At 40.6% G+C, this 25,255-nt stretch overlaps 1 protein-coding gene across 2 annotated transcripts; it reads right to left on the bottom strand.

Annotated features, from left to right (window-relative positions):
- Window positions 1-530: 530 nt before the first annotated feature.
- akap1b (A kinase (PRKA) anchor protein 1b) lies at window positions 531-24,537 on the bottom strand. Of its 2 annotated transcripts, none has more exons than XM_067593780.1 (11): window positions 24,384-24,537; window positions 16,672-18,329; window positions 11,744-11,868; window positions 9,959-10,085; window positions 9,098-9,225; window positions 8,376-8,553; window positions 6,785-6,935; window positions 5,153-5,220; window positions 4,886-4,959; window positions 4,735-4,800; window positions 531-4,004 (listed from the first exon to the last, which is right to left on the bottom strand). In XM_067593780.1, the coding sequence occupies exons 2-11, from the start codon at window positions 18,302-18,304 to the stop codon at window positions 3,942-3,944; spliced, it is 2,613 nt and encodes an 870-aa protein (XP_067449881.1). In that variant the 5' UTR covers window positions 18,305-18,329; window positions 24,384-24,537; the 3' UTR covers window positions 531-3,941. The 2 variants fall into 2 exon arrangements, with proteins under 2 accessions (XP_067449881.1, XP_067449882.1); XM_067593781.1 differs by lacking the exon at window positions 24,384-24,537 and adding an exon at window positions 23,007-23,112.
- Window positions 24,538-25,255: the final 718 nt, after the last annotated feature.

Below are 25,255 nucleotides of genomic sequence, written 5' to 3'. Positions count from 1 at the left end.
CAGCAGACATTTTGTATCGTAGCAGGAAAAGCACAGGTGGAACTGATAACATTTACAATGGCGCAGTTCCATTCAAAGGAAACCATACTGGTACACCATCATGCACTATACCAGGGTTGTGAATTTGGAAAAACTAAATCTAGCCATCATGAAACAATTGCGCCTCTGCTTGTCCTGCTTTGTCATGTCAAAATGTCCACTGTGAAAACGGTCTAACGCTTAAGTAACAAGAGCCAAGAATTCCTATCTGCCATCAGCCACTGCATTCTACTGTATAACACACATGCATGACTTGTAGCACTGCAGGGCAGGTGCTCACACACACACTTAAGCCAACAATAGTCTTGCTGATGAAACTTTGCATATGTAATAGCACCATAGCCAGTATTGCAGTTTGTGATATTGAATTCTTAAGGATTTCAGTGTCAGCGTTTTCATTTAGCATCTCTTGACCAAAAAAATGAAAAAAAAGTGACAGACTTCATGAATCCCTTCACCAATGAAGATATGGGAAAAGAGAGTACAATAAACACTTTCAATAACTTTTATTTTCTCCCTAATAGATCTGTACAATCAAGAAATCAAACTTAAGATGAGCCTAGCAAAAACTGATCTGTACATGTTAAATGCTTTTGGGCACAATAGCTTAACACACATTTAAATAATCAAATGATGACTTGTCTAGCTATGCAAACACTTAAAAATCAGTCCCACAGCTTGAGAACATGAACATGAGTGACTGAAAGAAGGGGGCAGGATGAACCAAAACAAACCAAACAGAAGAAAAACAATTATGTTCCCTTTAGATTCCATCTCTTTCTCTCCAGTGTTATAGAAAAGTACAGTCAAATATCTTATTTACAGAGAAATGAACAACTCTACTTTGATCAAACAGTTTGTTTTTTTAGGTGTGGTGAGGGATTCTGGGCAGCAGGGATCGTTGTCTTAGAAGGGAGGAACTTTACCAGTATGGCATTTTTAATCTGGTTTTGAAAAAAAAACAAAAAACAAAACAAGGAAAGACAGGAGCATGTGAAACAGAGGAAGAATGCACTCAAGCCAACAATCAATCAATATGGCTACTGCTCCAATTCCAGCACCAACATATGGACGCCTTCTTCAAGATCTCATATCTTTTGTATGCAACTGTGTTGCAATGTCTCTTTTACTTTGCATGTGAATTATGTTTTCAAGCACAATCATCCCTCTTTCCTCCATCAGTTGCCCTCAGGCACATTGATTCACCAGTCAACCACCTAATGAACCATTCCTGAGATACATTATTGAAGTTATGCATTATTGAGGAGTTTGTATAGTGCTGTTTACCTGTTATGTTGAGAACAATTATGCAGTTACCTTTCCTAGTTCTTAGTTGTGAAATCTAACACTTAAAGTCCCCCCATTTCCCCATTCTGTCCTTCAACTTGTCAAAATAAAGCTGCCTTATTGCTAGAGTAACAGTGTTTTCATTTCCATTGAACAGAGACTCAATAAAAAATATGAAATATGTGAAGTTAATGTTATTCAGAATTAGTCATCTTGGAAATTACTCCCTTACAGGGTGCATTGAGCCCCTTTAGGCTGAATCTAGTGCAAACAGAGAAGGTCTGACTTCACGACACCAACAGCATGGACTGCTCTCCCAGCTCATCAAGGCCCCGTTCTTCAAATGTGCTTGAACAAATCCAGAGGGGTGTTTCAGAGAACATGATTACCAGGTAAACCAGGCTTACTACAGTAAATCAAGTTATCATAGAAATCTAGCCCTCCTGCCCTTCCCATATCGTTGCTGTCTCTTTCCATGTCAGTTCTCTTCACTGTGAATTCTGTACATCAAATCTAAGATCTTAAACCATGTTTCAATCAATCTGACTATATCAGCTATGAGTCGGGCTTAAGTTGAAAGTTTATTAGGTGAACTCCAGCCTGGTTTTCACAATGAACACAGCTGAGCCTTCATCATGAAACACCCCTGAGGCTAACATGATCCTGCTCATGCTGTGCAACACTGTGCTCTTATTTTGGAATAGAGGCAAAAATTAAGATGATAATTACATATCTTGATGAATCTTAATAGTCATGTTAACGTTCTCATCTGAAATCTGAATTTGATATTATCATTTCTCAAGTTTGGGTTTGAGGATTTGTTGCTATGACAACAGCTCCAGATAAATCTTAAAGCAGCCCTAAAGAATTGAACATTTTTATGTCAGATCAGGTTTACTTAATTATCCACATATGAAGAACAGGGCCTTGCTTTGTACTGCATCACACTGCACTTCAAAAGCTGACAGGTGATTCAGACTGATTTAACAGTCAGGGTAAACAAGTCCACAGTGAAGAGCACAGGACAGAGGTGCTCCTGGGCCGGTTCACCATGCATACTGAGGACACAGACTGGATTTAGATGAACAGAGTTAATATCAGGTCTACACTGAGGAGCAGCACTGCAGACTGAATCTTGTGTAGTGTTCCTTTCCCACGTCAGTTTTTAGTGGTTTCCTCAGAGCCTCAGGATAACAGCAGCACTCTGCCATCATACTGAAACTCTCTACTCCTGACAAAATCAATCAGAAGTAGTGTGTTGATGCTGCTTCCCAGTTCAGAAATTCCTGATTTCTTTGGGATAGTTAAAAAGTCAGAGAATAGGCATGACACATACAGTAATCTGACCAACATGAAATATAGTCACAACTAATATTACTTCAGTGAAGACTAGTCAATACACACCTCTAGCAGCTTTGCTTCCCTTCAGATTTAGATGTTAAACCGTGTGTTACTGTGTTCTGATAGAGTTAAAAATGCACTCCAACTCTGTAATAGTGCCTCTAAATGTAAAACTGTTGAGTTTCAACATCAACAGGTGAGTTGGAAGAATTTTTTTTTTCTTTTTAAAGGAGCCCCTGAATTTCCTATGCGCTATAACAGAATCAAGGAGTGATCTTTACGTTAATGTCAGTCCTTAAAAAACAGAACATGTGTCATTTGAGGATTACAAACAGTTCCTACATTATGATCTGTATCATCAACAAGTGGATGCTGCCTTGCAGACATTTTGTCAAGAAAATGCATCTTAATAAATTTTGCAGCTCCAATTTGCAGGGCTGTTCAACTGCATTTAGTCTGGTAGGTGAACATGTCTGGCTCCTCTCTAATGCAGTACAAGTTGGTGGAGGAAAGTCAGGAATGGCGAGCTGCTCGATCCTCTGTCCTAGTTGGAGGTGCAGCATCAGCAGCTCTGGATGGAGACCCCAGAGAAGTCCATATCTCAGAGGGTGTTTTCCTGCCCTTTGGCTGCTCGGTGCTCCACCAGGGATTTTGCAGCACTATCACCTGCCAGTCTCTACAGCCTTTCTGCCTCCCACATTCTATCCAGACAAGAAGCCAAAAAATCTGCTAAATCAACTTTGAAATGTACTGACCTACAGACGAGAGCATAGCCGAGTATAGCCGAGATGTCAATGAAACTGTTTACAAGTGTCTACATAGTCTGATGTTTGTCCTTCCACACAGCATGATGATCCAGTCAGTGTGAAAAGGCCCAGAGCAAAGGGTAAGGTAGGATGGGGGAGGAAAAAAATATCTGTCAAACCTTTATTTAGTTACAATATAGATTTTTTTTTTAAAAATTTACAAGTACCTCTTCCTTTCCTTCTTTAAGTTGTTTTTGTTTACAAGAACAAGAGGGAAGGTTGTCTTATTTTGAAGCAATGCTGTGTTCTTGTAAATTAAGCCTGCAAACACTTTTTAATTTCTTTTGAAGGGGGGGGGGGGGGGGGGGGCAAAGAAAAAAAAAAAGAAATGAAAGAAAAAACAATCTTCTTAGATTCAGTGGTGCGTCTGGTGGGGCTGGGAACCCACAGTAACCTGGGTCCCAGACTGCTGATCACAAGAGAATATAGGGGTGGGTGGGGGTGTGGAGGTCAGAGCATGTTAGGAGTTCAAAATCCATCCACCCAAACAGCCAGGCCCCTCTCAGCCAGCGTGCGGTTCACTGAAACCACCTGAAGAAGAGAAACATTCACTTCATTCAATGAATGCTACAAGGTCAGACAAAAAAAACATGGAGATCTAATATCTGTGCTATATAGATTCATAATATTCAGTATAATATATGCTGCACTAATTCACCACTCTGCTGCTCTCACTTCCTCTACTAATTTATCCCACTTGTTTCTAAATTGCTGCACTTTTGATCGCTTTTAAGTTACTGCCAATGGATCTCAAAACTTCCTGCACATGTTTGACATTAAAGGCCTGTCAGGACAGGAGGGATTATTTCCTTTCAGCCACTAGAAGGCTGTGTTGAGTTTCTGACAGTACCTTAACACCAAATGAGAAGAAAGGCAAGTAAAATTAATTTGAAGTGAAAACAGTAGGAAATAAGTTTGTAACTTTCATAGAATGGATTTTCTGTTTACCTGACCAGGTTTAATAGTCAGTTCTCCCTACAGATACACACAGAGTGTAACAAGAGCCCATTCATTTACATTTTTGTGTATTTTATGTATGCACTGATTTCAGCTTTTTGGCAAATCTGTAGAGTCCAATAAATGTATTAGTGTAACCATTTCAAATTTCAACATGGCTACTGATATTTTCAATCCAAAAACTACCAGTACAGGTATACATCATTCAATACTGGTCTAACCTTATACCTACTGGTAGGTGCAACATTCAGTATGAAGCATTGGATTATCAAACTCATTTGCAAACCAGTTTTTCCTTCCTTACCTCATCTCCTACCATGTTCCACAGGTGGACCAGTGGCAGGCCTGTGTTGTTATCATAATTTGAGACCTTTGAAGACAGAAAAAACAAATGGCCAGTTAGTTACAAGCAACTTTGACAGCCTGGGGGAGTTTAGTGACGAAGGTGGGCTTACCTGTGCAAGCAACGCCACCCCCCTGGTCATCTCCTCCAACGCTGATGTGGCCTCCGGTGAAAAACGATCCTCTCCTAATGAAGGACATTTATACAAAAGGTCAGGACAAACAATGACCAACAGCTCTAAGCCTAGAATATCTGCAGCTTTAAGAAACAAACTAAACCATTTCAAATTAAGATTCTAATCAAAGTATTGACACTAAATTAGTGTTGGGTGGTCAGCTTTAAGTTTTAAAATTATGAGTCAATACAGACAATGATGTACCTGGAAGAGGGGCGATGTTATCAAGCAATACTTCAGCCCCTTGAAACGGTAATGTTACAAAATCAGACCTGGAAAAGAAAAAAGAAATGATCTGTTAAAGAATAAAAATACACAGAAAGTGTTACAAACAACCTAAAAATCAAAGGGTTTATCTCACAGCAACTTACAAACCATAGTAGGTGTTAAATGTTGTGACCATCACATATGACTTTCATGTAAGTATTGGGTATTATAATGGTATATTTGTTCATCTTAAAAAATAATGAGCATGTATTGCATTGTCCCGTGAAGTAGTTGATACATTTCAGTTCATAAATGTAATATTTAAGTATCAAAGTATGACAGTTTATGAACTTTGTGTAGAAAGATACTTAAATATACTTAAAATACGAATTTGACAAAGGAGTGTGTTCAACTCTTTTATTGCTTTTTAGGACAGATGATACAGTCATCAGTCCTCTGACAGTCACACTGACACACTACAGCTATATTTTCAGAGAATGAAGGTCAGAGAGCGGCAAAGAGTAAAAGAAATTCTCACTTTTTAATGCGTCTACCTCTCAGTTTCTGGAGACTGCCAGCAGAAAGGCGATCACAGGTCAGATACAAAATTCTAATTTATTTGCAATGTTTGCAACCTAGTCTGTGAATCTGCAAAGAAATGCATCTTAAATCCTGAATGTGTATGATGAATCAAATGATAAGATTTGGAATCAAATGATTTTATTTACAACTTTAAAAATGTATAAGGCATAAATACGGTACTTTGATCCATGCAGTTAGCTAGCTGGCCTGGGATAATGCCTGCTCCTGCTTGAAACTAAATACATGTATTTTAAAACACCCATATTCTAGGATTAGTCCTACTCATAGTTATATACACGTAGATATCAGCTGCTATATTGGTCTGCAGTAGTTGCCTCTCTGAACGGATACAAGTATATTGTGGGAAGAGGTCTTGTTGTGGGCTTCATGTCTGTGTTTGAGAGAAATATTGATTTAGCCTAAATGACTTGAGTCAACATTGAAAGAGTTTATTCTTTGAGGAAGATCATTGGGTAGGTGCTTGGACACTGGTTGGCTCCTATATGTACATGTGGCTGCATCCAGGTTTGCTGTCAACAAATTGAATAAATAAATAATAAATGGAAGCTACAAAAATCACTTCACTCATAAATTTGCAAAAGAATTTGACAAAGTCCTACTACAAAGATTAACAGCCACTTTACAATGAGAATAGTGAATGGTATTAAATTCAACATGTTGTGTAATAACTACTCACCCATGAAATTAAAATCCTTGTGCCTTGGTTTTGGCATTTAGTTCTTCTGAACATTCTAATTCATCACAAAAGTCTGGCATTCTCTACAGTGGAGAGCGGCTAGAACACCCACCCAATATGGCTGAGACACATCCCATAGCCTGCATGTGACACCTACTTGTCTATATGTCGGAGTCTGAACTCCTGTTCAAGAAACCACCCCTTGATGGCAGTGTTTGCCTTCTTTACATGGCGACAGCTACAAAGCAGATGTGTTTGGAAAGAAGCATTCAACTATATTTAAAGAAGCACGTACACAGTATTGTTGTTTAGGACGAACAGTTTGTATAAATCAAACATTCCACACTCACCTTATTTGCCGTAGTGAGTCGATCTTGACTCTGTCATAGCCGCCATAGTCAACATATCTAATCTCCGCTTCATTTGTTTCTTTATAGAAGGTGATGACCTGAGCTCTCCACCAGGCTCCTTCCACCGCTGGAGCCGCACAGATTACACCAACTGGATGACAGAGACACAGAGAGACACATTAAGACCCCATGCAACAGTACAAACATCAAGCTCAGTCTTACCCTTTAATCATGGCAAGGAAATAAATGATACTCACTTCAAATATGAATATAACATTTCAAAATTAGAATAAGATAACTTAAAAGCAATTAATGTGTCTCAACAAAGCATTATCTCCTTTGGCTAATAACACCAAAATGCCTTGAGGGTGTAGGGCAAGAAAACACAAAAATACTCCACACACCCTCCAGTCATTTGTACTTTGAGTTAGTGTGGGAGAAAAGAGATGACTGAAACATCATCTAAAGACTGACAGCACTGATACTAAAAGCCCTGGTGAGCCAGTACTGTATTGTGAGCTCTGTGTATGTGTGTGTGTGTGTGTGTGTGTGTGTGTGTGTGTGTGTGTGTGTGTACTTGGCTCTCTCCAGCGTTCCTAAACAAAAGAAGTTGGGAGTACTGCTGAGGATTGTGCAGATGCTACCACCGACTGAATGTCTTGGCCAAACTGAAAACTACATCTCCCCTGCAATCTATGCAAGCTATCAGACCTGGAAGAGTGTTCCCTTTATTCTGATCCTTCCTAATGTTTCTTCCACTAACAACACTGCCTCTTACTATAGTGTGCATTAAATGGATAGAACTTTACATTTTTGTAGATTATAGTGAGCTTTCGTTTGCGAAGGAAACAAAAAGGGGCTGGGGTTTTTTCCTCACTGTGAAATAGCCTCTAAAACAACATTTAGACCATCAGTTCCTTTAAGTCCCCCTCCACTCAAAACTGTGTTTTTCCTTCTGTCACTTCTCTTGGATGTTGCTCTCTTTTCTTTGCAGAATGATATATGTGCAGAGTTTGTTTACATCAGTTTCTCAGTTTAAGACGTGTACCTACAAGCAGAATTTGTGACATCAGAACTAGTTTGTTCAACTCAATGTGGAAACTTGAAGCCTCTAGTGCACATAGACTTGGACTTAACAGTGTAGTAGTTCAACTATTGAAATGAAAAACATTTGCATGTTCAAATTCTGGATTTTTTAAAGCAGAAGAATGAGTAAATGTGATTTGAAGAATTTATAACAAGGTAATTGGACTTTCTGTGGAAAAACCATGTCAGACACATTATTCAAAGCAAAGTATTTTATACAATTTGAAACAAATCTGGAGGGGATCTTTAAATATGACAATGGTGCAACCTTACTTTTTGCTAATTTTCACAATTCTTTAACAAAATGTGAATCCATTCATGCATTTTAAAGTCCTCTCCCCAACCAAAGCTTCATATGCAACGAGGGATTTTTTCAGACTGTTGAAGATGCAATTCACAGTTAGTAGAAAATATTTGTGTGATTTTACTAGCTGCCTGTAGAGTCAAAGGTTTAAAAGATGATCTCCATCCATAGACTTTGACCCCACAGTGTGAGAAAGGTTACCTTCAGCAGGTGAAGGCAGGGCGGGGGTGCCCGGCTGAGAGTAGCAGAGGAACATCTGCTGGTCTAGGCTTCGTAGGGCGTGGTAGGTGGGATGGGTGTGCTGCTGGACAAAGACGTGACCGGCTGACACGATGTTCACCACAATCACTTCAACAGTCACACCACTGGGCAGAAGGAGCTGAGAAGAAAAATGACATTATAGGAACAGTTATTCCTCCGGTAAGTGGCTTCCATGATCCAGTCTGCTTTCACTATGGCTCAAACTACTGTGACTGAACACACTTAAGGCCTTCCAACTCCTAAATCACCAAAATTGTTACGTTGCTACCTCACAAGCAGGACAAACACTTCACACTGGTTGTAAGTGGTTTCCCTACAGAAGTATAAAACAAATCAAGAGTTGGGGGGAAAAAACAAAAAAAACAAAGTCCTGAAATTCACCTGATGACCAAGAATCCTGAACCTTCAGACACTACAGAAGTGTGTGATAAATAAAGTCAAACTGGCCACAAAGTGGAAAAAGCAACCATGATGCAAAAATGCAGCTATAATCTTTTTAAGTCATGAAGCCTGTGTCTTGCCTTTGGGTTGACATGGTGAAAAGCATGAAAATAAAAAAGGTATTTTCAAGGTACTGTTGGCCTTGTTAGTCTGACACAACATTACAACAGCTAGAAATCCATTCTCAAGATGAATGGAGCAATCAGATAGCCAACCCTTACCCAGGACGTCATGGGAAGTGATGGCAATGTGAGAGGGGGTGGTGGAGGTGCATAAAGGTTGGTCAAGTCCAGATCTTTAAACTTCTTCCCAATCAGTGACAGGGCTTTGTCAACCTGCTGCTGCGTACCTGGAGAGAGATCAAAATCCCAAAGCGAAATTAAAGGGGACCTATTATACTAATACCAACTCTATATTTCTATTTTTGGGCTCCACTAGAGTAACTTTGCATGATTCATCATTCAAAAAACTCCTTATTTATCTTCTACTGGCCCTTTATGCAGCCCCTCAGTTCAGCCTCTGTCTCTTAACAGGCAGTTTTAGCTCCCGTCTCTTTAAGGCCCCCCTCCCGACGAGCCAACTCTGTTCTGATGGGCAAGTTTTCTGGAAGCCTGCTGAAGGGCAGCTGTATAAGAGTTGTGTTAAATTGCTGCCGATGCAAACCCAACATTTCCTGCTTTACTGCTTCAAATTTAAAGCTTTAAAATGACTAAATAATGGGGAAATTTTATTGTGAAGAATTTACAGGAGATGAAACGTGTTCCTCACAGAATTAGCAGAGCTTCGTAAGCAATGCCAAAAACCAGTCGAACAACAACATCTGGATATATTTGGAGCTCTCTGTTCAGTGGATCAGTTAGAAATAATGCAGGGAGGAATTTTACAAGCAGAAACAGCCACAGTGATGATGATGTTTGATGAAGAGCTGCAAAAGACCAGCACACCTCCAACAGGTAAACTACTTATTTTACTTTGCCCTGCTGTGTAATGGAAAAACACACTCAGCCTGCCAGTTCGACTTGAGCCATGGCTGGGTGTGACTACACCCAAAACAATAGACATTATGGGTCCTCCTGACTCACCCTCTATGTGACAGATCTGGAACTCCTGTGTGTAAGGCAGGGTGGAGATGTAGATCTTTGCACCAGAGTTCTGCTTCAGGAAACTCACATATCTCCCCTGCTTCCCGATTAACCGCCCTACAAGATGCTGGGAGATGAAGACCGCCAGAAGAGATGAGTTCATGTCAAAGGGACAGTTTATTTATACAAAACAGTGCTGAACATTTTATAAGAATGTACCTAGTAATAAATTCAACTTCTTTACATGGACAAAGTCATTCCAGATACAATACTGAGGTCAGGAAAAGTTCTCATCAGAGAGTGATTACTTTTAGACTATAGTATTTTAGAATATATTTCATTTTAAGTATATTTTTAATGAATGCTCAGTCTATCATTGTGTATGTAGGTGAAACGATACTTCATACGTTACTACGCTGCGTTAATATTATGACTGAAATCTGTAGGCTGACTGATCCCATGAATGTTGAACAACTCTCTGCATTTTGAAAGACGGCCAACAATGAAAACCAATAAGAGCAGAACGGAGCCTGTCCCTGTTTTACCTAGACAAAAATGCCAGCCTAAACAGATGCCATCTCACTATTTTCATTTGTCACTGTTGCTAGTTTAAATATTAGTTTGAGAGACATAGGAATTAAAACAAAAAAACAACATATCAGTCTACGACACCTGCTGACACTCACAATCAATGTCGACTACAAACTCGGAAAACTAAGTATAGGTTTATTGACAACACTTAAATATATTTTAAAACGACATATCAGACGTTGTCAGGGAAGGAATGTTAAGTCCTAGACTTTTTCCATCATTGTCTCTGGTGTTTTCACAATTTTAGTTCCGACAAATATGTGTAATAAAAATTGTAAGTTCAATTTTAAAAAAAATAATCAGAAAAGGCCTGGATAACTTTTCATTTCAAATATTTTCACAAACAGATTTTTAGCACACTGGTTGAATAAATATGACTCATTTGTAAAAATATGCCAATGTACTAATGTTTAGTGCAGTGCAGTTTTGAATGTTGCACGTCTACTCAGTCTTGGCACTTGCATGTTGAAAACAGTTTGACTCAAGTTGTTGCAGAAATGGAAACTAATTTGTGGAAATCATCATTTAGATTGCAGGTGATCTTTAACAGTACCCATGTTCGGATTTGACTACCTCTCCAGTCTTTCCTTCTGAAAAACATATGGGGTCATTTTAAAAAATAAATATGATTATATACTGTAATAAGAACTTGCTACTGCTGCATCAGTCCTTTGAACTTGGATAGGCTCAGAGAATGGAGTCTTAACTCAGTCAAGGTGGCAACCTTTGCCCTCAGCCCTTTCACTTGTTCCTGCTGGCCACTCTGTACTTAGTGAATTATTAACTGGGTGACCTAAGCACTAAGCTGCCAGTGTCTTTTCTGATATTACTCCTTGCAGTTGGCAAAGTGAGAAATTTTTAAATCCTACAATGCAAATCTGGAATTGAGGGCAATTGTGGTTTTTGGACTGTAACTTCATTTGGCACTTTGCACTATGCTAATACATAATTTAATATAATCAGTACTCTAGCATTAAAAAGGACTATGTTTTACCAAAGAAAGTTTAAACACTGTATTTAGTTTTTCAAATTTTTTTCAAGTTGCATCTTGAACATGGGACATTTAAACAGTCCACCAAAGTTGCTAAAGAAAAGCTGGTTAGATCCATTCAGCCCTGAAGTTACTTATCTGGTAAGGTAGTCTATAGTGTAAAGGGGGCTGATATTCTTCCTCTGTCAGTTGCCGTGACTCACCTTTGGCACCTCAATCTCCCAGACGATGAGCTCAGAGCTCGAGGAGGCAGTGTGGTTGCTCTGGCTTTCCCCAGCACCCATAGTGCAGCCACTGTCCACTGAGTCCATACTGTTCACATCAGAACCTGGACATGGACACACACAATCATCACCACCTTTACCAGCAATATTCACAGAAGATGTTGTTACTACACATACTGCACATGCAAATACTGTTAAGAAAGTGCCTACTGCATCATTTTAACACAGATTGATTGTCACTTTTTATGAGATATTAGAATGATTACTGGAATGAAAAGCTTTTATGGTGCATTTTACATTACAGTATATGTCATTAGGTCATGTTTGGTAGGAAACCTGTTTTGTAGGAAGTCTCTCCTTTTTTTTTTTTAAATCTGTATTTTAAGCTCCCACTCATATCCCTTAAAAAATATTCATCATTTATTTAAACTTAATTTTCCTAACTGCTCCGGATCAGTTTCAGATAAAAACAATTCCAGCTGCTGCTTCACAATTTAAGCATTCCATTAGCTCAGCATCATGAAGAAACTACAGCTTCATGTGTCCTGAGTCTACATTATCAACTCAATTGTTTGGTGCATAAAAATAGGTCAACATAAACAAAACAACATTTTCTGAGTTTTATGGCTGAACGTAAGTTTTGAATATTGAAGGCATAGTGAGCTGACTGGATGAAGATTTGCATGCGACCTGAATTTATTAGCCCAAGACATCACCAGGTAGTAGACACCTTTTACCTTGCTGTCTCCCTTCTACCAAAAAGTATTTGCACTCAGATTGGAGTTGCTCACGGTTGGATACGGTTAAGTACAAATATAAAAACACCAAAGTTAATTAGGGTCAGTGATGATTTAAGAAACTGTGTTTAGTTGTCTCATAATAAACTAAATGGTAAATGGACTGTACTTGTATAGCGCCTTTCAAGTCTTCTGACCACTCAAATCACTTTTACACTTCGAATCCCATTCACCCATTCACACACATTCATACGCTGAATGGGTACAGGGGCTACCATGCAAGGTCCCAACCTGCCCATCAGAGGGAACTAACCATTCACACACATTCATACACTGATGGCACAGCAAACAGGTGCAATTTGGGGTTAAGTATCTTGCTCAAGGACACTTCAACATGTGGACTAGAGGAGCCGGGAATGGAACCACCAGTCTTCCGATTAGTGGACGACTCGCTCTACCTTCTGAGCCACAGCTGCACATATGGAGATCAATTGTGAGAGAAGTGATTCTGAATTACATTCAGCATTCTAAGTGACCAAGCAAAGGAGCCGACTGTCTTTTCCATCCACCCCACCAAAGTCTCAAAAGTCAACTTGACAAGCGAGCGAGTGCTGAGCTGGTGCTGAGCAGTTGTGAGCGCATAGGGAGGGTCGAGCTCGCACACGTCACAGCCCCGTGCTCGCGGAGCAGAAATGCTCCCTAGCAAGGATGCTTTTCCGCTCGCGGATGCTGTCCTGTGTGCTCGTATCATGTGCACGTGCCTGGCTTTTATGTGTGCGAGTATTGCAACTAATTAAACACCATAGTCCAGTTTACATGTGAAAACATGCATCCGCCGCTCGCTCTCTCACTTAACCACTCACTCGCTTACGCACAGCCCTATTCCCTAAAAGGAGATAAGCTACCGGGAGTTTCTCAGGCAACAACACAGCAGTTGACTCATGTTTCGAAACAGCGCTGCTCAGCGTCTCCCAAACGTTATTGATTTCCGAATGAATGGGTATTTGACGTTATTTTTGGTATTTAAAATATATTTGTTGGCCTGGCGTGGGTTCACGTTGGCCCGGCGGCTCGCCAAGCCTGTACAATTATAGGGGAAACACTGCTGTTGTCAGACAGCAAAACCATTATGAAACAGTTGTTTCATGTTAAATGTTACGGAGGTACAGCAAATATTACTTTATGATTGTAACGCCATCTGACAAAATTGTGGGCTTTTATTGTGAAAAATCTGCATATGTGTCACATATGTTGAACAGCAGCTCAACATTAACAAGACTAGGTTTAAAACCTAGTATATGGCCGGACCTTGTATGAAATGCTAGAGGGCTTTTAATTTGAAATGACAGATACAGGAAGTGGTGACACGTAGCACCCGGCCGAGGCAAGGGATGAAGTGGTGTAACTTTATCACTCAGTCAGTGACTCAGGGACAGACATTCGTGTTTGGCTGGTCCCTGCGGTCCAGCCAAAAAAAAACAACAAAAAAAAAAAAACAGTGGATGGAATTAATAAGGGAGAAACTAATTCTGTTAAAAATACACAATCAGGAGCAGTGTGGTGAGTATGACATGACATTTCTTGTACTGATGAAATTTCTACTGTGGAAACAGCTGTTTAAAATCACACAAATATTCCACTGTATATGTGTGTGTGAACTTATTAACAGTATCTACGTTGATTGATCAATGCTCCCAGTCTGCCTGTGAGCTGCCTGTTTCACTACAGGCAGATACCCCTCACTCGCTACAGTAGGCAGGGAAATAAAACCAATGAATCAATAAATACAAACACTGTTGATTTCCTCCTATGGAGCTGACATGAAAACTATTTTGGTTCAGTAAATTTCTGCTGTCAGTCAGCCTGGTGAAGGCAGTTTGTCCGCCCGCTGTCCTCTCAGCTCCCCAGGAGCTGCAGCTGACGGAGACGCTGAATGCAGGTTGGAGTTGGTGTGGATTGAATGGATTGAACGGACTGAACGTGCCGATCACGTCCTGTTTACTATGTGGATTCCCAGTGAGAGTGAGTTTGGGCATTTATGGAGGGGTAAAAGTGCACCACGGTAAAGGAAAGGACACTGGATTTATAACAAGACACAACGAGAGCATCATTGCCAAATGGAATGCAGCACAATAATGGTTTACAGGGCAGGAATTATACCATGGCCAAACAGTCAGTGCCATGGATGCCCACATGGCCAGTTTGGCATGCCCTGTTTTGAACTGGCCATTGTGCCCTTAAAAGAAAGTTGATATAAAGTTGTGCAGACTCTGGCTCCAAATGACATCACACAAGCAAGATGGCAGCTCCCAGAAAGGAGATATTTTGGCTTCACTTTTGCATAGCGGTATGAAGTGGCGAGGCGTCGTCCATATTTATATACAGTCTATGGTGCTGACTGACTAACACAATCACTATAAACAGCCTTTAGGACATGCGCTAGCCTAGTAACATTAAAGGCCTAAAGGCACTGGAAGTGTCTAACGCACGCGTTTTGAAGTACACCTTTTGTTTTAATGGCCGAACACGCACTAAAGCGTTACGAGGTGCGTCAAACTGTCTTAATGGACTTGTCTCTGACTTTGTTTCAATTTTGGAGCGTCAAATGCGGACCCAGTGACCAAAGCTGTATTCTCTGCAGCCGAAAAAGAGAGATAGCGCAAACCAGCTGAGCATCGGTGAGCAAGTGAGCGAGAGAGAGAGCGAGAAAGAGAGAAAGGGAGAGAGAGAGACAGCAGTGGTGGTCGTGCAAGAGGAGTGAGCAGTAGTGAGAACCAAACCTCTGAATGAGAGAAATAAAACGTTATATTCCGATTATTTCATAGCAGTCACATTTTAAAGCACAAATAAATAACCATCAAACAGTCAACAGATGATTTACTGTGGACACAGACGCTCTTAGTTTCAGTTTAGTTTTCCTCCTCTGCATTTCTCATTTTCATTCATTACATCCAAAAAATGCAGCGGTTAATACAAAGAACAAAATGACAAACCTGTGTTGGTTCTGTGGTATTGGCATTTCAAATCTGATGCTTGCAGTGCGCCATAGGAGCATCAATTGACGTGCGTCAATTTTAATGCGTTTGGGCCTTAAGGCTAACACTTTAACACCCTGTAATGCAACACTCCATGTAGAAGTCGGTTTTACACATCTGACATTGTGAACATACAATTGTCTAGCCATTAGCGGAGCGTGTATGCAAATGAACCTATAGACCAACATGCATAACCGGTCAAAAATATTAACTGTTGACATCCCTAACCAGGATACTGCGGCATAGTGTTAGCTAACTACAAATGTACATAAAGTTTATAACTTGTTGTGAGATCTGATGGGTTGCTACTCTTTCAGCATGATGCGACGTTAACACACACACACCCACCCACATCCATTTCTCTGTAAGCAGACAGCCAATTCTCAGTTAAGACAGATCAGGAGAGTCTGTCGGCTGTTAAATGACTTACAGCTAGCATCCTAGTCTCACCTTGAAAAGGAGTGTGTTTAATGTTTAACATGTAAAAAAGTGTTTTATGTCATTTTTGTGATTGCTCCTATGATCTCAGACTGAAATGCTAATAGTTGCACGGCTGTTGAAACTTGTTCAGATTAATTTTGATCACCCTTAGCCCATTTATAGACTTTATTTTATCATTAAAATATCACAATAACAATTAATATAATGAATTGTTCACATTTTTTAAAAAAAACAATCAGACAGCATTTTGTGGAAAAGTCAAACATTCAGTGTATGGTATTAATAAACTCAGTGCTGTTCTTCAATACACCGACTCCTAATTGTTGATTGTATACCGTTTTGTCTTCACACAATGTAATTATCACTTATTGTTATTGCACCACTGGTTTTGGCCTTGATGCCCTACATTTCGGCCTCAATGCCCCAATACGTTTTTATTTATCAAAAGGCCAAACTGGCCTTGCCCTAAAAATGACTTAATTCCAGACCTGGGTTTATCTCGATTATCTTGTTTTCATGATCGTTGGAAGCCAAAAATCGCAATTGAAAATAAAATTCAATTAATCGCCCAGCCCTATGGTATACCAGGATTAGGAAATAATAGCTACATAGGAATTAAAGTATGTCCTCCACAGAATTATGGTCAACAATACTTATACCAATACCCATTTTAAACAGAGATTTCATGACTCACCTCCAGACTGGTCCGTCTCCACCTCACATGTCCCATGAGCTCCATTCCTCAGGCCTATCCCATCAAGCCTCTTTACATCACATACAGCATCCACTGAGTTTTCTTCAGTTAAGGCCAAAACCGTTGCCTCTGTGGCTGACTCAACTAGTGACTGAGGCTGTGTTGCTTCTCTTGCTGACAAGTCTGTAACCTGGATCACATCCATTTGGTTGTCAAATCCGCTGTTCTGGAGGTCCTCGCTGCTGATGCCATCCTCAGAGTGGCATGTGCTGCAGGCTGAGTCCTCGGCTAACGTGGCTGCTTCATCGCCTTTCAGTTTCGTGTTTAGCAGAGGGGCACTTTGTGCTGCTTGGTGTGATGGTGTTGGCCAATGGCCTCTCTGTGCATTGTTTGTCTGATGAACCCTGTGACTGACCTCAACAGGCTCCCATACTGAGGCAGAGGTGCATCCATTAGGCATCCCTTGCTCTTCCTTCTGTGTTGCCTCTACTTCTGCAGACTCACAGCCAATCTGAGAGAGACTTGTCAAAAGGTGGTGCTGCTGCTGTGTTGCTGTAATTAGCTCCTGTTGGGAGCAGAGCCTGCTGCTAGCCAGTGGTGTGCTGCTACCGCAGGCAGGGTGGCTTTTGTCTGTGACCTGGCAGCTGGTGACACCAAGGACCTCCTGGGTGGCTGCCGAGATGACCTCAGTTATGAGCCCAGCTGCCAGAAGCTCCAGATCCTGCTCCTCTCCACTGCTGCGTACCTGGACGTCTTCTGGAGTCACTGCTTTGGTGGTGCAGTCTTGGATTGTGGTCAGGGCTGTGGAGGTCAGGGCTGGGGCAGGGGCTGTAACCGGGGAGGTAGGTGTGCTGGTCAGAATGTGTTGGTGTAAATCTTGCACTGAAGTGGGTGTCTCTAGAGAATCAGCCTCTGATGAGATCACTCTCTGCACTTTGGCTGGGGTGACTGCACAAACAACCATCTCATCCTGTGTACTAATAGTGTTGAGGTGCTTTGCAACTTCCCCCTCTGGCTCAGGCCTCTCTGCATCAGAAAGGTGTGCATTTGTGGGTGAGGAGCTGGTGACTTTGGTAGACTGGCAGGGCAAGATGACCTCTTCCACTGTGGCTTCTGAAGTAGAGTTTGGATCTGTCATTAGATGGTTGTCTGGCTCTGTTGGCAAGGTAGATGCTGGACTTTTTTGCAGCTCTTCATTGTCTTTCAGGGACACCTGAAGGCTCTCTTCCTCACCAGGTGGTGTTATAGTTGAGACTGTGGGTTTATCAACTTCCTCTCGTCTTATTCTGCCAAGGTGATGGGCAGCTTCTCCATAACTTTGTTCCAGTGAAGTTGGTCCTTCGATGTCCTGGACAAGGATCTGAGAGCTGTTTTCCTGCTCTGTTCTCTGGTTATTGACCTTTGGAGGTCTGTGGGTGTCAGTGTCATTTGTAGGAGATACAGTGCCTTTCTCAACCAAACCATTGCTACCCTCTGATGGAGAGGTTCTAAGGGCCACATTGGTTGGACCCCCCTCTGGGCTGTCATGGCTGATGAACCGCTCTTTCTTCCGCGAGATGTACCACCACCAGCCGATCAGTGCAAGGACTCCGGGCAGTGTGTACGGCACAACAGAGCGAAACCTCAGCGGCATTTCCTCAGGACACTAGCAGCTACACCTAGAAATCACAAAGATACACAAGTACATTGAGTTTAATGATATTTCACATTGAATAAAATTTATAGCAAATTAGGAAAAACTGGTTTGGATCTGTCACTGAATTCAAGTTGATTCAAGGATTAAGATTAATGGTACTGATTAATTTAGCCTTTCAACCAACATACACTGTAACATACGACAGATTACATGAGACCCCCAAAAAACTAAACTGGTATAAAATCCTTTCTAGATCTATATCTTTTAAAATCCACATGGACATTCACATGACAGCTTGCCAACCTCAAATGGGGTTATGGGACAGGGCAACAATCCTGATCCTGCAATTGCTTGGGACATCCCTAATATGAGGATGCAAGCCATCTCTCCCTAAAGGTTGCAACAAAAGTAGTAAGAGAAATCAGGGAGATATCAATCCATTGTTGCCACCAGTGCATTTCTACAGATCAGTCTAAAACACTGCTGTTTCAGAATGTCATGGCAATTCTTGTTGAGTGGTTCTTTTTATTTAAAGCTTTTATATTACTTTTGGCTACTAAATATCCTTTGAAAAATGCTCATCTCAGACTCAAATATACACATAAAAAAGGTAAAACACAGCAAGAACACACAGAACACAGACTGGGTTGAAGGTCTTACAGTGACAGAATGATTTGCTTGTATATAGGATATCAGGCAGTGTAACAGCCCTCTGAACTTTATGCACACCCAATATCTAGTGTGCCAACTAACAGGAGGTGACTCCCTGTCCATGTTAAAAAAAGGCCGTGTGCACATGCCTTTCCTTAACAGACCTGGCCAGGCCCGCCTCCACCAGGAGGAATGCATCACATGGGATGAATGTGACTCAATCATATGCTGCCATGCTTCCAGTCACGGCTCTAATTGGCAGCTGCTCTTAGATTCACATATATATGCGTGTGTCAGAGAGGAAATACCGGTGAACCTGGACTTTTGACTTCTACAGCTTCTGCTACTCCCACCTGCTCTACGTAATCAAGTCCAGCCCATCTGCAGGCTAGCAGCAGAGTTCTGGGATAGACTGTTTTAACATTGTTTAACTACATTAAGCTGCTTCATGGGAATTTGCCCTGCTAGATCAAAAAGTAACAGTTCATGAAAGTTATTAAGATGGAATTTATGCTGTGCTATGTTCATGTAACATGACACTGTTTGGAAAACTCCCTGGTATTCTATTACTTTAGTGGTTTTAGGTATCTGAAATACATTTCTGAGGTACTGGAGGTATTCAACGACCAATAAGTAGTCCTCTCTAAGAATTTCAACACTTAGGCTAGATGGTGCAGACACATGAATGTACCGAGGCTGTGGCCCTTGTCTTCAATAATGCATAGCCGTGATGACTCATTTCCAAAGAGGTGGGAAAGACTATACCATCCTCACATCAGGATGATACTTGAATGATTCAATTGTTATTTACAAGCACATATATTTAACAGCTGCTTCACATGTAACCCTGTAAAAATGTCAAAAATTTGGCATTGGTAAATTTGAATTAATCATTTGTGCACATTATTCATTTCAGTTCTCTCAAAATACTTATGGCATTGAGTTACTGCAACAATATGTTACAGGTGGTTGCAGCAAATCTGGTCACAGTAAAGAGTGCTAGCAACTGGATAGCACTTTTATTTTATTAACAAGATGTTCTCAATCTACTGAATTAATCCACTCAATTGACACTCTCAGACAGCCTTTATGCTATACTGGACATTGTTACAGTGCTCCTTGTTGTGCAGAGTGGAAATAAGACTGAAAGAACAGATTAGCTTCATGGGTTTAATACAGATTTTGACATTTGATACATACTGGGTTGTGGCTGTTTAACATGTAAGGGATAATGTACCGCTTCACATCGGGGTCCTGTATCACCCTGTCAGGGTTATTTTCACAATAATGACCCACTCGCTGTACATTATCCCTTACATATTATCTGATGCCCCTTAAATTGTTCCTTTTTCCTTTGTTTCCTAAACTTATGTATCATTGTGAGGGAATTAGTCAAGTTGTTCATCAAAAACAAACTGATACCCAAAACATGTAAGGCTTTGTATATTTCTCCCTTTTGACATTTATAAAAAGCATGTTTTTACACAAAGTGACAGTGTCTCAGTCTGCACCTTATAGAGAAGTTTTCAAGCTTCCATGACGTAAAGAAAAAAATCAGTATCAATGGTAAAAATGTATGTAACATATTTTCTATACTGAAGGTGCAGTCATTTCTGATAATCTCCTTCAGGGATTGTTCGCACTTTGAGGCTGTGTTTAGTAATGCATCAAGACAAGTATTAAGAAAACAGGATTTTGTAGCCATCCACACCAACAGTCACACTCACAAAAGTCAAATCAACTGGTGTAAACTAGACACAGCAGGAGCATTGCAGTGGCAGAAACATATCAACCAAAGGAATCAAGTATTGGATATTAATAAAAACTTCAATATTATGTTGTGTATCCCAGATTGAGATGTGTAATCCATCATAGTTAACATCAAGTCACTGTTATTTTCTGATAAAAGTTCTGCTTGGTAATACATTCAAGGCTCCCCAGACATCCAAGTATATCAAAAAGCATTGTGCCAATGAGCTCTGTTTGTACAATATATAACAAGCATGGATGCAGTGACATGAATAATCTGGATTTGGTAATTTGTTATATTACAGAGGTTGCCCTTCTGTGGCTGAGGCTCAAACGTCAAATGTCAGAGCATCCCTGAACATAGCATCAGGGAGTTTTGAAAACTCATCACCTGTTATGGCATGGCCACATGTTGATTCCGAGGGAAAAGCATTAGCAATGTAGATATGATGGGCAACAATTACTTATATTGTTCAAATATCATTAACTAAAATGACATATGATGTGCAGTTTAATAGTATATCAGCGGTTTAACAGATACATATTGAGATGCATATTAGACTTGCTTAATCAATATAAACTTAAAGTACATATTTTTTCTCTGAGAAAGCTTTAGTTAAGTAGATTGGAATCAAACTGAACTGGTGAGTTGAAGAGATGCAAGCAATGGGTTCTTAAAACTGGTTGAATTCCAAACCTCCAACATAACAGAGTAAGCAACACCTTTAATCATGCCTTTCCTGTCGTATGAAAAACCATTTGCACCACAGCTTCTGACCACTGTTGATTACAGTGCGTGCATGGCAGTTATTCAAACTGAGCAGAAATTCAGCATAATATCGAGCAGCTGAAAACATCTGCACAGACAATAATATGCCAACCTCACACACTGTCAATTTCATTTAGACGGGTTTATGGTTCCTGTACAGCTATATACTTGCATGAAATGAACTGTGACATGAACATGTGCAACCAAAAATAAAGCTTTATGAAATTCTAAAAGGCAGCCTGGATGTGGAGTACACATAGAGGCTATCTGCGAATCAACAACACAAACCAGTGGGGTCTCAACCTGGGGTGCAGGGGTTCTCAAACCCACGATGTTTGAGAATGTTAAAAATGACTACTATAATTCACCTACTATGTTCAATGTAGTCTGCTATACAATTCAGTATCAAATCAACAACTGGAATATTTCAGTATGGGCACCGGAAACTAAATCAGAAAAAGAATTTTAGTGATGAGACTATACATGTGCTTATGAAATGGTGGCCCACACTACATTCACCTTGGACAAGGTTACAACAGAAGTTGACTGGCTGCTTTACAAGCAGTCAAAGAAATCTAGAGCCTTCCTTGCAGGTCAGACTGGTGTTCACGGAGATTTTCTTGACCTTAAAGTCAATATTCAGACTGTGACCTTGGCGGTTCAGATAGGGGAGTGGTAATGCTGTATTTACATGTGACAAACCATACAACGTGCTGTGTACAGGCAACCTAAGCAGCTTACACACCTTTCATGTTAACAACACATTATCAGTCTCTACTAACCTGACATACTTTCACTTACTCTATTTCTACTCCTACGATCTAAACGCTATTCTATAAATCTCGCAATTTAATCTTGCCGTGTTTATCGGCAGACGCACGTGCCTGATCGCACAGCAGGACTTATGATTTATCACCAGTCACTTGTCCGCTAAAAGCGACATATGCAATTCAGCAAGCTGTACTGTATACATATAAGAGAGTACTATTCTATAAACCGTTGACCCTGTCCACTAGTAACATTAAAGGCGTGTGGGGATAACCGGAAACTGCTTCTAAAAGGGTGACATTTCACAACTATTAACACCAATGTGGAAATTATGTGTACCTACTAGTGATTTTTTATTAGAAACCTTATGGCCTTGTGTCTGCCGATTATGCTATCGACTTTTGCTTGCAGTCTGGTCAGAAGACGTGACGGATACTGAGACTACAGTCAAGTTTAGACTTAATGTTAACTACCGATAGCTAAAACAGGGTAATCCTTCGATTTAGCCAACAGAGAACCAAAACCCAACGAAAATCTTATTGTCGTTTAAAATGTCACGACACGATGAGAAGTTGCACCTTGACTTACCGAGCTCTCTAGTACACAAGAGGGTCATAATTTCAACTTTCAGTGACGACTTAACGTTAGCTAATGCTAGAGCTTTTTAGCTAGCTACGTGCTAATAATAATAATAATACCTACAATGGGGCTGTGCGTGGCTCACATTAAATAATCCCGTTGTTGGTACTGTGTGTAGCTCACCAGCAAGTAAAAGCCAGCCGTGTATGATAGATCCATCACATCATAGACCAGCTAATGAAATTAGTCAGCAGCAAAGACCACAACGTGAAACTACACTTGTAATTCTGGCAGTTTAATGTTTCCTTGCAGTGATGAATGGGGGGTATGCATTTTATAAAATAAGACTCGATACTTCCCCCTCCTGACTCACATGGCGCTCTTTAACTTTGCATGTCTCAACTACAACACTAAGTTACTTCTTAGTGATCACAGTACAACCAACCTTTGAAAGAAAAAACAAAACTGGTGGGCGGCAGCAGGCAATTAGAACAAACTTCATGTGTGCCGCTTGGTGCCTCATTTGAATGCCGATTCGATCGTTAAACCCTCAACATCCATAGAAGAACCTATGCCAGGTACTAAAACGCACACGTCGTTGCCAGGAGAATGGGAAAAGTTCAATGACAAATATATAAGGGGAGTCTGGTGTAACGTTGTCTGGAATGAAATCCGTTCCCAGAGGTGGTCGTAACCTAACTAACGTTACACTGCTGGGAATAAAGCATGGCTGCTGAGGAGGCCGCGGTGCTTGATACAAAGTACGAAGTTAGCAGACTAGCCCAGCACCTTGGTTTTAATGCTAAAACGTCTATGGACATAGGCACGAATTAAATGTCATGGCAGCTAATCGCACATTCCCACCACTGCATTATTTCTGGCCCCAAGACTATGACCGTGGGTAGCTGAAAGCATTAAAGCCTCGTGTCTTAGGCACAGTTTCATGTATCCGCCACAACATGAAGGCAGTGTATCAGACAGCTTGAAACGCAACCAAAGGCACCAGACAGGGGTTGTAAGCCACCACTGACGCAGGGTTAAAGGACATTTAAGCCAAAGAGTGCTTCTGTCCTGCATGGGCCTCAGACCTTCACGTTAGCTTGCTAGCCGGCCGGCCTGGCGAAAATTATCGCAGAATGCATTCTTGCTGCCGACAGCCTGTGGACATTTACTACTATTCATGACACATGACCCGGTTGTTAGTATGTGGATATAGACCGCAGGAGGAAAGGAATGAGTCTAATTTAAGTTACACAACAGGGACAGCAGCTAGCTGGAGTGTGCCGACTGTTAAGTTAGAGAAAGATGTGAAGGCTAGATGTTCAATGACATGTGATTACTACACTCAGCCGGTGACACAGTAAACTGTAGGCATCTTGCAGAGATGCATGAAAATGTAAATGAATGTGTCTTTAAACACTGTGCGTGTGTTGCAGCCTTGTGAGAGGATTTGGACCAAGTCACGCTGTGTGAACATGCAGATAGCTACAGGCTAACCTGGTTTCTACCCCTGACTGCTAAATGCGCCTTGTCCTCTCCAGAGTTTTTTAATTTACTTACAGTATTTTAGGGTCCTTGGCACCGCCACGATGAGAGCAACACTAGTATAATGTCAGAGTGTTGGTTTTTTAAACGTGTCCCTGTGGAAAGTCAGTCTCTCCTCTCCACGTGTTGACCGACTAGCACCAGTCTAAAAAAAAAACACATACTAAACAGCTGGTCAAATCTCGCGATATTCAGACGTTAAACTCATTCAAGCCGGTTGTAGCCTCGCGTCAACTGAGGATGCAGCAAAGGCACCATAGCTTCTATCTCGCCTACAGTAGGTTAGATTCATAATGTTATGAAACTGTAACATAGCCTCCGATTAACTGCACAGTGCATATTGACCCAGACTGTACAATTGAGGGCAACAAAACCAATATTTATTAAATAGCTAAGATTACTCATGAATTAATCGATTCATCGATAACTAAAGCAAACACAAATCACTACTCGGACATGGCAACATTGGAAAAAGAAATTAAAAATACATTACTTAGAATTATTTTTGTAAGCAATGTTGAAAGAGGCTCGAAATTATTTTTTGGATCACAAGGCATAAGCCAATACGCATATACACACACACACACATCCAGCACACTGACCAGTGTATAAAGTGTGAGCTTCTCCTGCATTAGGTTATGTGTTGTTTTGCCCTGTTAATCTGGATGTTTTTATATGGGGTGTGTGTGACTCTTTATGTAGACTATTGCTGCCAACTAACTTCTTGTTTTTGGCCTAAAGTGGTTTTATCAAACAAAACTATATTTATACATAATAAAGTATACATATAATAATATATATATTTATATAATAAAGACTGGTATATGTTGCTTCCTATTTGTAAATGCCTTAATGGCGTTTTAACCTGCTGTCTGTGGCTGGTGGGT

Source organism: Thunnus thynnus, chromosome 7 (assembly GCF_963924715.1).
Source record: "Thunnus thynnus chromosome 7, fThuThy2.1, whole genome shotgun sequence".
Taxonomy (NCBI): domain Eukaryota; kingdom Metazoa; phylum Chordata; class Actinopteri; order Scombriformes; family Scombridae; genus Thunnus; species Thunnus thynnus.
The sequence above is the reverse complement of the archived record's forward strand: the minus strand, read 5'-3'. Positions and strand labels throughout refer to the sequence as shown.